The sequence below is a fragment of the Pimephales promelas genome, chromosome 10 (genome assembly GCF_988280905.1).
Source record: "Pimephales promelas chromosome 10, fPimPro1.hap1.1, whole genome shotgun sequence".
In the NCBI taxonomy this organism is placed as follows: domain Eukaryota; kingdom Metazoa; phylum Chordata; class Actinopteri; order Cypriniformes; family Leuciscidae; genus Pimephales; species Pimephales promelas.
Window position 1 is genome coordinate 13,561,078 of NC_142778.1, and position 15,782 is coordinate 13,576,859.

A 15,782-nucleotide genomic window follows, 5' to 3' on the forward strand; every position below is an offset into this window, starting at 1 on the left:
CTCACTTTCTACATCACAAAGAGCTGAATCTTAGAACAGCTCATTCTGAGACAGTGCAGATGATTTATTGAGATTGAAAAAAAAACACTGGGTGGATTATTATCATTCTAGGGTGGTTTTGCTTACACACTGCCAACAACACACATTTATGTTCAAACACCATGTAAAAGTGAATTTTCCATAATAGGTGCCCTTTAACATAAAATTTATATACAGTGGCATTTGACCTCCATTACACACTATATCACACTGTTCAAACATTGAAACTTTCAGACAATGAATTAACTTTATGTACAATTATTTGCATGTAGTCAGTTTTCTTGCATACACATGGCATGTTCACATTTACCCATTCAGGTAACACACACACACACACACACACACACACACACACACACACGCGCACACACACACACACACGCGCACACACACATAGTTATTGCCCCTTCCCTCCTCACGCCCCGACACTACAAAACCGTACAAAACCCATAAAAGCAACAATTATTAATAGGTTGTGATTCGGAGGAGGAAGCTGATCCACTAGTGTTTAAACACCCACTAGTGTTCTGCAGAGATACATGCCTGAATGATCTTGTGCTCATCAACTACAAATCACCGTTAGTTCAATGTCACTGTCTCCACCCATGTGTGCTGTTGGCTTTCATCAACATTTCAATGCTGATCCAACACACTTTAAACATTGAAATGCCAATCTCAACCAAAATGATGGCTTGGATCAAAACTCAACATTGAATTAATGTTACCATGCTATCTGGGCTATTTATGAAAGCTTGTTAACAAATATCCTACAAACACAGAAAATGGAGAAAAAAAGGAAAAAAAATAAATTTTGTGCAGCTGCTTAGGGGAACTCCTAAGCTACTAAAAGTCCTCTTCCCTGCTCTTAGCAGATCTCGCCTTAGGAGCCATTTTAATCGCTAGGATTCTTGAGGAATAGCTTTCATATTAACTGGGAATTTCATGTCACTTTTAAGGGAAAATTCTTAGAAAACGTCATGACTCTGAGAATTTTCTTAGAATTTGGCTGCTAAGAGCCACTTTTTGCACAAAAATTCTTTAGGGATACGGGCCCTGGTCGTCATAAGGAGGTGGAATCTTCTGTGCAGAAGTGATGTTGTATGCTCCCTCTGATCGCCACCAGAGGGCCCCCTTACCGCAGTATTAACCATAGACATTAACCCGTATTAACCACGTATTCGACTACATTTCCCATCACCCCGTGCCTGGAGCTGATTATTACTCTCACACGTCATGCTTTATCTAGCGCTCCTTCACAGGTTAATGTACTTTGTACGTGTTTTATAACCCCTCTGACTTTCTAGTTAGTAACTCGAATTTAGATAGAAATAACTGTTTACTAGAGGCTACAGTCATGCAGAGGGCGCTCGTTGGCTCAAAAAGCGAGATAGCCACAACGCCTACACCGTTCATCTCCGAGGCTTAATTTGGCCCGATTAAAGTTGTCCCTTTTTGTTGTTTGAATCAATTCAAAGTCCGCGTCACCAGACACTGTGGAATCATCAAGAAAAAGGTTTCATCCTTCTATGAACTGTGATGGGTCCCTCTGTGACCCAATTTTAGTTTTGAATAAATAAGGAGTCATTGCATCTGTTTAAATAATAATAATAATAATAATAATAATAATAATAATAATAATAATAATAATATATTGGGATATGTAAAAATTAGGAAGCACAAGGTTCACAAAATAGCATCCGGGTCGCGTACTTTTTGAACACACCCACTTCGGTTTAAGGTGACGTCTCGTGTTTCATACTCTTGAACATCCTCAAGGGACATTATTATAAGGTCCAAAAAAACATAAAGCGAGGCAATATAATCCACAACTTAAGTAGAAGAGAACAAGTTATTTTCACACATTTTAGAACAGGACATTCAAATCTAAATCATACTTTACACATTATAGGGAAACATAACACAGGTTTAAGTGAAGTTTGTTCAATAGAGGAGACAGTCGAACATTGAAGGAATGTAAGGCTTAATAAGAAAAGGAGGATTCTTAAGGAAGAATTGCAAGCAGTAGGGTGTCAGGAATTCAATATAACCAAATTATTAAATGATGGTCCAAATTCAGGGAAACAGATAAAGGCAATCATGAGGTTTATTAAGAATAGTTGGTTATATAATAGGATTTAGGAAATTTTTGTTCATTCTCTTCACACTCCATCACAGTAGGTGGCGGTATGCACCTTTAAGGTTGGTTCGCAACCCGCCATAAAACCAAAAGAAGAAGAAGAACATCCTCAAGTTTATGAGACATTTGCGGTCGAGTCGATGCGAGATTATTGATCACTGATCATCAGTTGATTTGACGTCCATCATGTCGAGTCGTGCTTTGCGTAGGCTGAAGGGCGAGCAGCGCGCTCAGGCTGCTTTACACGAGCTCAAACTTACTGAGGAAGATGACAAAGGTGAAGACGAGCAGATGAAGACTAACACACAAACAGCCCAGAAGCAGAAGAACATCAGCAACATATTTGAGCTGGTAACATCTTATTTTATTGTCATATTGTAGAGGTGGAATTACTATGGTACTTAAATGATATTAAATGATCAACGTATAACTTACATGATATTTACATGTTACTTCAGTTTGCTTAAAGTTATTAGTCTAAAATCTTTTTGGTGCCCCAAATACCATAGTAATTCTGAAATATGAGCTGTTGTATGATTTGTTTGTCGTCACATATGCTTCTTGCGTGTAATTCATAGTTGCTTCCTTCACGGGCGTTTTGTAAACGAGTTTCCTAATTAAAATAAATTGGACATCAACACCCTCTCAAATCACTGGGAGGAAGTTCGGGTATAATTGTGATGTCCTGTCCTGCCATAAACGTTACCTGGCGAAGATTGCTGTTGTGACTGGTATTTTTTTTTTAAATTTTTCAATAGACCCTTTTAGTTTGGTAAACATGGTGACGTTTTTTGTGGGCGGAGCTTAGGTGGAGGCAGAAAGATCCATCTAGCCGCTTCACTAACGCTAGTTAGCAAGTATTGTTAGCTTGTTTTTTAACAATGACTGGAGAAAATCCGATATTATCTTAATGTGTAAGGTCACTCAGTGTCCAGGACCGCGATTGTTATTTCCAAAAGTTATTTTTAACGGACAGAACCAGATTGGCCGACCCGTAGCCACCTACACGCTCACTCAATGCATGGACGATCTGGCAGGGTTAACGTACGTAGTCACTCAACCGAGGTAACGTACGTTAACCCTGCCAGATCGTCCATGCATTGAGTGAGCGTGTAGTCAACTTGAGTGGCCTGACTTCTACACCTTCCTTATAGAGAAACCGATCGTAAAGAGAAACTGAGGGCATATACATCTTTAGATGCCTATATGGTCCTGTACAAGACTTGTGTGTATGATCCGCAGTTCTGCAGAGCCAGCGCCGAGACCACGACAATGTAAAGGCCCGTACACACCGGGACGAATATCATCGCGCGTTATTCGTCAGCGTTTTTCAACGCGTTTTTTGTGTTCACACCCAAGCGTTTTTCGCTGACGATGAGCTGAGTGAACATGCAAATTCATTCCCTGACATTAGATGGCGCTTAAAGGGTTAGTTCACCCAAAAATGAAAATTAAGTCATTAATTACTCACCCCCATGCTGTACCAACCCCGTAAGACCTTCGTTCATCTTCGGAACGCAAATAAAGATATTTTTGATTGAATCTGAGAGCTAGATCAGTCCTAGATAGACTGCCTAAGGGACTGGCTCTTGACGGCCCATAAAGTCATTAAAGAAAAGGTTTAAATATTCCATGTGCCTACAGCGGCTCAATTATAAGTTTATCAAGCGACGAGACTACTTTTTGTGCGAAAAAAACATAAATAACGACTTTATTCCACTATTCCATTACTTCCTTATGGGCGCATGCGCGAGAACTGAGACAAGGACGTTCTCATTCGTCTACTTTTTGTTACCGGCTGCTCACCGCTTAGGAGTTTTACCGCCACCTACCGTAAATGATGATCCATATATAAGGCGCTCCGGATTATAAGGAACACTGTCGTTTTTTGAGAAGATTAAAGGCTTTTAAGTGCACAGCACGCATCTTCCTCTGCTTGTAAACAGAAAGTTTTGCGCTTCCAGCTATATCAGCACATCATCTTATACGGTAGGTGGCGGTAAAACTCCTAAGCGGTGAGCAGCCGGTAACAAGAAGTAGACGAATGAGAACGTCCTCGTCTCAGTTCTCGCGCATGCGCCCATAAGGCAGTAATGGAATAGTGGAATAAAGTCGTTATTTATGTTTTTTTTCGCACAAAAAGTAGTCTCGTCGCTTGATAAACTTATAATTGAGCCGCTGTAGGCACATGGAATATTTAAACCTTTTCTTTAATGACTTTATGGGCCGTCAAGAGCCAGTCCCTTAGGCAGTCTATCTAGGACTGATCTAGCTCTCAGATTTAATCAAAAATATCTTAATTTGTGTTCCGAAGATGAACGAAGGTCTTACGGGGTTGAAACAGCTTGGGGGTGAGTAATTAATGACTTAATTTTCATTTTTGGGTGAACTAACCCTTTAATGTAAATGGAAATAATAATAGAATACTATACTAGGGTGATCATATTCATGTCTCAATGTTTTATTATGACAGATAGAAAAAAAACCAATGAAAAAATGATAGAAATAATGTCTTCTGTATTAGAAAAATAAATATATAAATAATAAATAACTAAAAGAAATGCCTCCAAATGTAACAAAAAAAATAGCTCTCACAAACTTACAAAAACGAACTAACAAAATCTATTTATGTCTTTAGTTTTCATTCTCTTTATCTTGTTTTTCTTCCTCATCCACCTTGTTTGCCCATCTATATTTTGCTGTAGAACTGATCTTTCCCAGCAGTTTTTGTTTGAAAACCAGGACATTTTGATCACTTAAAAACAGTCAGGAGGACGTGGAAACAGGACATGTGTAACGCAAAGTTGAGATGTTGCCCAGAGATAAAAACATAGCAGATGTCGGATGAACAGATGCACGAGAGATGAGAGTTGTCGTATTTCCCCGCGTTTAATAAAACCACTCAAACACTCGTCCTCCTCGTATGGGGATCGAGCGAGAAAAAAAACACAAACAAACATCTGGTCACAATAGAAAAATAAAATAAAAGAAAGAATACAAAGAGTCGGCAGAGCGGTTCTCCTCTCCTCACTTGTCAAAATCTAACTGACATTACGCACACTATATGCGCAGTTCTCATCTCCACTCAGATTCTATAAAGCACAAAGTGACTGTTTTACACATGTCCCGGGAAAACAGGACTGTTGGTCACCCTATACTATACTATTATTACAGAAATACTAATATAAATATTATCTTATAGCTCTTTATGCTCCGAGACCAGCAGCTCAACATTCATCTTGCCCAGAGGTATCTTATCTCTTCTTCGCCGTATGTGTCCTCGGCAAGACCGTTTTGTGTTTGAGCGCCCTCAAGTTGTGTTTTACTGTAACTTAATAAGTACCAGACACGTGAGCAAACCCGCGGCGCGTCAAACCAAAAAAAAACGAACCCGAGGCGTTTTTTTAAAGGGGTGATGAACTGAGAAATCAAATTTTCCTTGAGCTTTTGACAACTAAGAGGTCATCATATTATAAGAATATCCTGTAAGTTTCAGAACTGAAAACGTCCTTGTTAGTCCAATAAAAGCTTTTATTGACACCAGCCTCTGAAAACGTCTCGTTTTTAAAAGTGGGAAACTATGACGTCGAAGGGGTTAAAACACCACCCCCGCAGAAGAAGATCAACGCCTACTTCAACACAGCCGGTTTAGCCCCGCCCACCGATTCGCGCATTACACGCATAGCTAAGTAGCCTAACGTATGCCTACCTCGTGATGACAAACCGGATTGTTCTACTGACCGAGCAATACAGAATATTGTGCAGTGCCTGGTTGTGGAAGAAGACAGTCGCTGCATAAGCTTCCTCTGGATTCCAATAGGACTTCATGGATAAACTTTATTTTTAATGATGTTCCAGCTGATGAGGGTAAAACATCGTCGTCTGTTCGCTTCATTTCACTGAGGATTGTTTTGTAAACAAGACTGGATTTGCAGACGATTAAGAGTAAAGAACATGCTGTGCCCGTCTATATTGGATCTGACAGGAATTGTGCAACAAACGGACTCTTGGTTGAACATGTATAGGCGAATCCGGTTGCCATTTGACAACATTGGACGTTTTCCCCCACGTACACCGACGGGTGAGTTAAACTCATTATAGTATGCAAAACTGTTATCCACTCACAGCAGTGGGCGTTTATTTCCAAGTCTTCAGTGCGACACGCACGCCCATAAAAACCGACCGTTTTTCAGGAAGGTTCACAACTTGGGTACAAAATAGCCTATTACTTATTCATTTTGATGTTTTTGAATGCAAAAACAAAGCGAACGTCATAAGTTGACCTCAGACAACAATATAATAACATTTTAAAAGCCACTTCATGACCCCTTTAAAAATGACGCTTTTACGCGTGGCGTTTTTCGCGTCGGTGTGAACACTCACATTGGCGCCCATTGGTTAGTCACGAGGCGTTAAACGTCGACGAATAACGCGCGCGAAATTCGTCCCGTTGTGAACAGGCCTTAAAGAGTGAAATTACAGTGCGATTTTAATTATGTAAATATTTTCTAGAAATAAAAGTTCCAGATACAGCATATTCATTTTTCATCAATTCTTGCACCAAACAACACAACAAGATGACATTTAATAATAGTAACAATTATTTAAGCTCCTTATTATGTAGCCGAATCTGTGCTGCTTTGTATTGGCCGCCTCCAGTTTTCACTTTGTTTTGCCTCCAGCTAGCGCCGTGACGTAACTGTGACGTCGGCGCAAAAGGGGTCTAGTAACCAACTGCAGAACCATACATCATAGCAGCGTGAGGACGACAGCGCTCATAGATCATCACAGTCCCGCCCCCAGCCGGTGCCGGAAGTAAAAATTCAGTACAATATCTCCATTGACATTTGAGATATAAGCCATAAAAAAGTAACCATACATGGTAGACTTAAACCAACTACGGCTGTACTAAGCGATTGTATATGCTCATATAAACGGCAAAAGTTCATGGGGCACTACCCAGATAGCAAACTGACTTTGAATCAACGTGGAAACATGACATTGAAACAACGTTGATCTGACATTGTTTTGCTCATCGAATTAACGTTGAACCAACGTCAGACGTGTCATTCTTTCTAAACTAGCGGAAAATCAACTTGAAATCAACGTTGTTTCAACGTTATGAAAGCAAACGAATTTTCGATTTTCATTTAGCTTTGAAGAATGCCGCGTCTGACGTTGGTTCAACATTAATTCGATGAGCAAAATCAACGTTGTTTCGATGTCATGAGAGACGTCGTTTCCACGTTGATTCAATGTCAGTTTGCTGTCTGGGTAGACATGTGCCGGTAATCGGTAATGCGATAAATCGCGGTAATGAATATGCACGATATTGTTATCGCGGGCTCTTCAAAATACCGTGAAAAATAATAGATTCGAATTTAGACTTTTAGAGCGTGCATTAACTTATTTTCCATCAACCGCTCAAACACTGCGTGCTGCGCAAAACACGCACGCACTCTGATGTAAACAATCCCCACATAAGCACTGTGTGCATGCGACAGTGCGCACTAGTCAAACAATCCTCACATGGAGTAGAAGCATGGCGGAACGCTCACGACGATTTTTCCCCGCAGGGCTGCCAACTCTCACGCATTCAGCTTGAGACTTTCAGACAGGACGCGGAATACGCGCGCAACGCACAGGGATGTTTTGCTGCTGCGTCGACCTGCATCGACCAACACACGCCAGGGTTAAAGTTCAAAATAGTTAAACTTTTTATTTGTAAAATGGCAAATCGCGTTGTATCTGAAGGGCAACGTTGAACAAAGCGGTCAGCGTCGCGCATTCCGCGTCCTGTCTGAAGGGCGCTTAACGCATTTGACACTTTTCACATGCTCTCCCATAGAGAAAAATCACAGAGCAAAGAGGACACTGACACCGACAGACTAGACAGAGCAGGTTACTTTTGATATGAAAGTTCTTATTGATAAATCAGCTCTTAGGTTCTGATCACAGATCGTTGCTCCTCAGTTCAAGTAAACCGATCATGTCACTTTCGTTTTTATTTAAAGATACAGTACAACTTACCGAAAGGTATATTTACTTGTACATAATAACGATCAATAAGTGTTTTTAAACACGGAAAGAGGTCAGTAACACTGCAGGTCAGTAACAGTTATGTCACAAAACGTTACATTTACCTCAGGAAAGCCATTTAATGTCCAGCAAATTAGTTGAATAGAAAAAAATAACAAGGAGTATTTTTGCTAAATATTATATTTAATTTCTCTTTGTATGTTTAGAGCATTATGTGTATTTTTTTTTCTTGAGAAATATTAAAAGACTGGGGCCTACCTAATATTTATCCAAAAGAGTCAATATTGAATGAAGACTGAAATCAAATCCAAGAATTTAATTGAATAATACAAACAGTAACCTACCAGTCATTGTATCATAAGCATTGTAACATGTTGTCACTAAACTTAAAAAATTCTTTAAATAGTTTAAAATTAACTATTTAAAAAAAGTTGGGGTTTTTTTTTAGAGACACACAATGCATCTGTTTTTCTTGAGCATTAAAATATTAATTTCATTAAAATATCGTGATAATACCGTATACCGTGATAAAAGCTCTTCAATTAACCGCAGCATGAAAATTTGATACCGGCACATGCCTATGTCTGGGTAACCTTGTTTTAAAGGGGGGCTGTTTTAAAGTCGTCCAGACGGGAATATCTGACGGCAGACATCGCGAACAATGTTTCTATGTGCAGTTTGTCAACATATAACATGAGACGTCGTCTTTTTGTCTAATATCTGTACCTAACATTAGTCGTTCGCAGTCAAAACACTGGTATAAACAGTTTGATGTCGCGATTTTTAATGCCAATTTTTAATGCGATTTTTAATTGTTAGTGGTAATGACAAGCGATTTTTATTTGTCATTACTCTATGCCCCATATACTAGCATTATACTAGCGTTATAGGCTAAACTGTTTTTAGAGATAAAACTATTTATATTCGGCAATCATGAAAACAAATCTCTGATAACGGTTGACTAGGTAACAATGTGTAATTAGACTAAAGGTTCATTTTGCGCCAGAGTTGTCCTTTAAAACAATGCTATTATAAATATTTTTTAACGATTTCATTAAAAAATATTATAAAATATAATAACTATGTTTTGTCCTATTAACAAAAGACAGGCAAGGTACTAGTATTAACAAATGTTAATAGTTTTGTAATAACAAATGCATACTTATGTATTTGTTCTGTGTCAAAGGATTAATAAAATGAACAAAGTTTAAAACAAACAAAATAATAAAATGAAAACAAAGCTTTAGCATTTGAACATTTTATTTCATTGAAAAGCATTTTTTTGAAATAAAATGTGTTTTTTCCCCTCTGAAACAAAAGCATCACACACAGCTGTACCTGCTCCAAATAAATAGTAATTAAATAAAAAATACAAAATAGAAAAAAAAATACATGTATATATAAAACTAAATCAAACCCAAGAAATTAAATCTTATTAAACCAATATTTAACAATAATTCAAGTGACAAATAAACTGAATAAATCAAATTTCCATACACATGGAGTTAATCCTGACGATTCCTGAGGCGCCTTTCGTCATGACATTCGCTTTTATAAGATTTATTTTGTTTGGTTGGTTTTGTTTTTTATAATTGGGGCCCGAGCACTAACAGTGCGAGGACCCTATTGAAACTGTTAGGGTTATTTTTTAGGGCCTGAGCACTAACAGTGCGAGGACCCTATTGAAACTGTTAGGGTTATTTTTAGGGCCCGAGCACTAGGGCTGGGGTAAACGATTATTAACTAAACGATTAGTTGGGCGATTATTTTATCGATTAGTCGACTAATTGGACGACTAATATAAAGAATATTTTTTCTGCTGCTCAATTAATAAAAAAACAATATCTCAAATAAATACTAGCATACTGAATCAAGCTACTATAAGCTGGCTATCGTTAGTCTAATGTTATGTATTTGAACACCATCATAACTCTACAACCACCAAAACCGTGTTATTAAAATATTTTTTACAAACATTTTTTATCATAGAGAATGTTTAAATATTAATATCAGCTGAGGAGGGAAACGGAGGCGGAGTTCACCTACTGATCAGAGCGCGTGCTGACACGGAGTTAAAGCCTGGTTTATACTCGACACGTCCGCACGAGCGCGAATGTGTGCACGGCAAAAATGACCCGTTGGGTGCGCAAGACCAGGAAGACTGTGGCTGGCTGTGTGTATGCCTTTTTTTGTAACAACGCGCCCGGCGCCACGTCCAGGAACGACTTCGAGCCGAATCTGCCCGAGCTTGTACGTCTCACCACACCGGCACCCAGTTTGCGCGTCTAAATTGCAATTTTTTTTCTTAAGGGTTTGTTTACTGTGTGTGATTCATTTAATGGATAGCACATTCACTTCTAGTTGTCTTCGTCCTCTATTCTGCAATGTTTCGTTCTCCCACGTGTGTGTGGCAAGCTGTACCGCCGGGACATGCAAAAAATAAATAAATAAAGAAGCGAATCATCAACGTCATCGACGCGCCGCTACAGCACTACCGAGCACTAACAGTGCGGGGACCCTCTTGAAACTGTTAGGGTTATTTTTTTAGGGCCTGAGCACTAACAGTGCGAGGACCCTATTGAAACTGTTAGGATTATTAGGACCCGAGCACTAACAGTGCGAGGACCCTATTGAAACTGTTAGGGTTATTATTTTTTTTTTTTAGGGCCCGAGCACTAACAGTGTGAGGACCCTATTGAAACTGTTAGGGTTATTTTTAGGGCCCGAGCACTAACAGTGCGAGGACCCTATTGAAACTGTTAGGGTAATTTATTTTTTTTTTTAGGGCCCGAGCACTAACTGTGCGAGGCCCTATTTAAACTGTTAGGATTATATTTAGGGCCCGAGCACTAACAGTGCGAGGACCCTATTGAAACTGTTAGGCTTATTTTATTTTTTTTTAGGGCCCAAACACTAACAATGCGAGGACCCTATTGAAACTGTTAGGGTTATTTTTAGGGCCCGAGCACTAACAGTGCGAGGACCCTCTTGAAACTGTTAGGGTTATTAGGGCCCAAGCCCTGAAAGGGCGAAGGCCCTATTGTTTTCCTTAGGATTATTCTTTTCTATTATTGGGGCCCAAGCCCTGAAAGGGCGAAGGCCCTATTGTTTTCCTTGGGATTATTTATTAGGGCCCAAGCCCTGAAAGGGCGAAGGCCCTATTGTTTTCCTTGGGATTATTAGGGCCCAACCCCTGAAAGGGCGAAGGCCCTATTGTTTTCCTTAGGATTATTAGAGCCCAAGCCCTGAAAGGGCGAAGGCCCTATTGTTTTCCTTGGGATTATTTTTTTTCTATAATTATTAGGGCCCAAGCCCTAAAAGGGCGAAGGCCCTATTGTTTTCCTTGGGATTATTTATTCTTATTCTTCTTATTATTATTTTGCTATCTTTTGGGCACTTTTGGGGCCCTTAACGTGCTCAAACTCTTGAAACTTTGCACACGGCAGTGTTTCCCCTACAATGTATTCAGCAGCGGCGCAGCGCCGCCGCTGGATTTTCAGCGCCGCTGCAAAATCTTTTCATGATCAGCAATATCATGACATTCACTTCATTCACTTATACACCTAAAAACACAGACATGGCGACCGGCAGCGCTGCTAATGTGGCTCTGAATCCACTTGTTGACAAGAACGGAGGAAAGAGCCATATATAGAAATATTTTCGATTAGGCTAATGTCACGTTGCCGTTCGTTAATTTAAATAAACCATACGCGCTCCACTCAGAATAGAAATGACGCGCGTTTTTTTTAAAATCGCACCTCTGTTAAAGGTTGCATAGCAACGAGAGACTCCACTGGACAGCGAGCACTTGTGGAAAGGAGAAAGCGGTACGAACTATTTCCATGAGGACGAGGAAGTATCACCTACTGCTCATAGTCCTGATAGTTAAATATTATTTAATTTTTCAGATGAGTCTACTTAATTGGTTGGTGAAGAGAAAGGCAGATGGGGACCATGGAGGAGCTGAGGTTAGCAGGCGCGTGCAGAGAGGAGGGGGGAGGGGGGGCTTTGTCACTTTGCGGGGCTTCAGTGTCACACAAACCTTCAGAAATCATTCTAATAGGGCTGGGTAATAAATATCGATTTCTCGATATTAATCAATTCTCGTTTTTACGAACTGATATCGATTCTTAAATCTCAAGAATCGATTAGTAATCCTGTTTCATTTGAAAGAATGGATCATTGTAGCGCGGCTGCGCACAATAAAAAAAAAATCGCAATAATCTTTGTCCTTTGTTACTATTGATCTGAAACAAAGTCTCAATTTTCAAATTACGTCCATTTTCTTTAGAAATTCAAAGACATAAATAGTGTTTTGGCGCTGTGGCGTGAGATCGCTCTGGCGCAGCTAAGCAGTAGCGCTGATCTCTCTTCCGGCTTAATAATACCAGTCACAGCGCGAAATAAACATGAATGAGCATCTGAAAGTGTGTTAAAAGATAGAGTACAACTTATCGAAATCCGTATCATGTCACATTGATTCGCTCAATCAGTGTTTCAACCGTGGAAAGACGTCAGTTAAACAGCTTGTAATCAATGTATCGTCATATTTACCTCAGAAAACCCACGTCAACTCGTTAGTCAGCTAGAAAAATAACTCTAGAGAGGAGTATTTTGCTAAATATATACACCATATTATATATGCATGATAATCTTAATGTTCTTCAATATTTAATGCATATTTGAATAAATCTGGCAAGTTTTTATGACAGTCACCATTTAAATGTTTATATAATCTTCTTATTATAAAAATAAATAAAAGTGTAATTTAAGTGTTTGTATAGACCATTTCACAAGATGTAAACAACACTGGTCCAGAAGCACTTCCTGTTTCAGTTTTTTAACACTACATAAAAGCTGGGATAAAATACAACCAACAGAACATATACAACTGAATCAAAAAATTAAACAAACATCTTTAAGATGTTTTCTTTACATGTGAAATAAAGAAAACAGTTACAAACTGAAACAGGAAGTGTTTCTGGACCAGTGTTGTTTACATCTTGTGAAATGGTCTATAGCTACAAAACAGTTCATTATTACCTTCATATTAGGCTAATGAAGCCTAGCAGGCTACTACAACTAGACTCCCATGATAGTTTACAGCATTAGTTAAGAGATTTGATTTCCTTGAGAAAATTTGCCATTTATTGTAACTGATATCCAAAATAATCAATATTGAATCGAATCGGAATCGAATCGAATTGCAAGCTTATGAATCGGAATCGAATTGTGAAATTTGTGTCAATACCAAGCCCTACATTCTAATATGATGATATCTGCCCTTTTTTTAAAGATTCTTTTATTATTAAAAAATAACATCATGTAATAGTATTTCACAATGTTAGGCTACTGTTTTTTCTGTATTTTTGATTAAATAAATGCAGGCTAGATGAGCATAAGGCTTCTTGCAAAAACATAAAATAGTATCACTCTCACTCACACACATCTGAAAAGCCCAGAAAAATTAAGTGCTCACAGATTGGGTGTGGCCTTTGCCATTAAGAAAAAAATGTTCAATAAATTGTAAATAATCTTTTTCTGGGTTGTGATGTTTTATTTTTCCCCGATCAATTTCTACATTTTAGTTTGAGTTTTAAAACTTACAGGTTATTTTTTTATAGTATAACAACCTCTTAACTGTCAAAATATCAAGGAAAATTTTAATTCTCTGTTCATGACCCCATTAAAGCTACATTATGTATTTTTCTCCGCCGCTAGGGGTCGCTAACCTCTTACAATAACGTAGGTTTATAATAATAATAATACATTTTATTTAACAGCTTCTTTCTAAGCACTCAAGGTCGCTTTACAAAATAAAAACAGGGAACAAGAGTATAAAAGAGTATAAAACACAAGAGTATAAAACAGTCGGACAAGGACAAGAACAGTGTATTTACAAATAAGCAAGCTGGAACAGGTGAGTTTTGAGTCTGGTTTTAAACAGGGGGAAAGAGTCAACACTGTGGAGGTCAGGCGGGAGTGAGTTCCAGAGCTGGGGAGCAGAGCAGCTAAAGGCTCTGCTCCCCATGGTGACAAGTCGAGCAGGGGGTACAGTGAGGTGAAAGGAAGAGGAAGATCTGAGGGAGCGGGAGGAGGTAGCGATGTGGAGTAGGTCAGATAGATATGGAGGAGCAAGGTTATGGATAGCTTTGAAAGTATGAAGAAGGATTTTAAATTGTATTCTGAATTGAACCGGGAGCCAATGGAGCTGTTGAAGGACAGGGGTTATATGATGAAAAGAGGGGGTTCTGGTGATGACACGAGCAGCTGAATTCTGAAGAAGTTAGAGTTTATGGAGAGATTTTTGAGGGAGGCCAAAAAGAAGAGAGTTGCAATAATCAAGGCAGGAGGTAATGAGGCTGTGGATAAGGATAGAGGCAGTGTGAAAGGTAAGGGAGGGACGGAGGCGGTTAATGTTGCGAAGGTGGAAGTGTGCAGACCGGCAGATGTTATTAATGTGTGACTGAAAAGATAGGGAGGAGTCAAGGATTACGCCCAGACTCTTGACCTGAGGAGAGGGGGAGACCAAGGAATTATCAATGGGTAATGTGAAACTATTAATTTTGGAAAGTGTGGATTTGGTGGCAACAAGAAGGAGTTCAGTTTTATCACTGTTAAGTTTTAGGAAGTTTAAGGTGAACCAGTCTTTAATTTCAAGTAAGCAGTTAGTAAGGGACAAGGGGGGGAGCGAGGAGGTGGGTTTGCTGGATATATAGAGCTGAGTGTCATCAGCGTAACAATGAAAATGAATGTTGAATTTGCGGAAAATATTACCGAGGGGAAGTAGGTAGGTGATGAAAAGGAGGGGGCCAAGAACTGAACCTTGAGGGACGCCAGAAGTGACAGGGCAGGGGTGGGATGTGAAAGATTTGAGTTGAATGAACTGAGTGCGGTCAGAGAGATCTGAGCGGAACCAATCCAGAGGGGTATGGGAGATGCCAAGGGAAGAGAGTCTATTGAGGAGAGTGGTGTGAGAAATGGTATCAAAGGCCGCACTAAGATCAAGAAGGATGAGGATGGAGATGAGTCCAGAGTCAGCAGCTATGAGTAGATCATTGGTGATTTTTATTAGGGCAGTTTCGGTACTGTGGGAAGGGCGAAAACCAGACTGGAAAGGTTCATAGAAACTGTTGAGGGTAAGATAGGCGTGGAGTTGAGCAGACACTATTTTTTCAAGAATTTTAGAAATAAAGGGAAGATTTGAGATGGGACGAAGATTATTATAGTCAGTTGGATCTAGGCCAGGTTTTTTCAGAATCGGGGAGACAGATGCAGTTTTGAAAAGTGAAGGGACAATACCAGAGGAAAGAGAGGAATGAATAATAGAGGTTATGAGGGGGAGGAGGGAAGTGAGATAGGTTTTGACCAGAGCTGTGGGGAGGGGGTCAAGAGAACAGGTTGAGGACTTGGATTTACGGATGAGATCAGAAATTTCGAAGGAGGATGGCAATAAAAAGCAACAAAATGACTGACTATTTGGGAGGGGCAAAGGGGGAGGGGGAGGCAAGGGGGTCGAATGTAATTGCTCATGAATGGAGTTGATTTTGTTATTAAAAAAATAATC

General features: G+C 39.4%; 1 protein-coding gene across 2 annotated transcripts in view; it reads left to right on the forward strand.

Annotated features, from left to right (window-relative positions):
* Positions 1-2,250: 2,250 nt before the first annotated feature.
* Positions 2,251-15,782, forward strand: part of tcf25 (TCF25 ribosome quality control complex subunit) — a 229,729-nt gene continuing 216,197 nt past the window's right edge. For both annotated transcript variants that reach the window (XM_089135406.1, XM_089135407.1), the window contains exon 1: positions 2,251-2,527. In XM_089135406.1, coding sequence (XP_088991532.1) covers positions 2,363-2,527 — 165 coding nt within the window. In that variant the 5' untranslated portion in view covers positions 2,251-2,362. The remainder of the gene's footprint in view (positions 2,528-15,782) is intronic.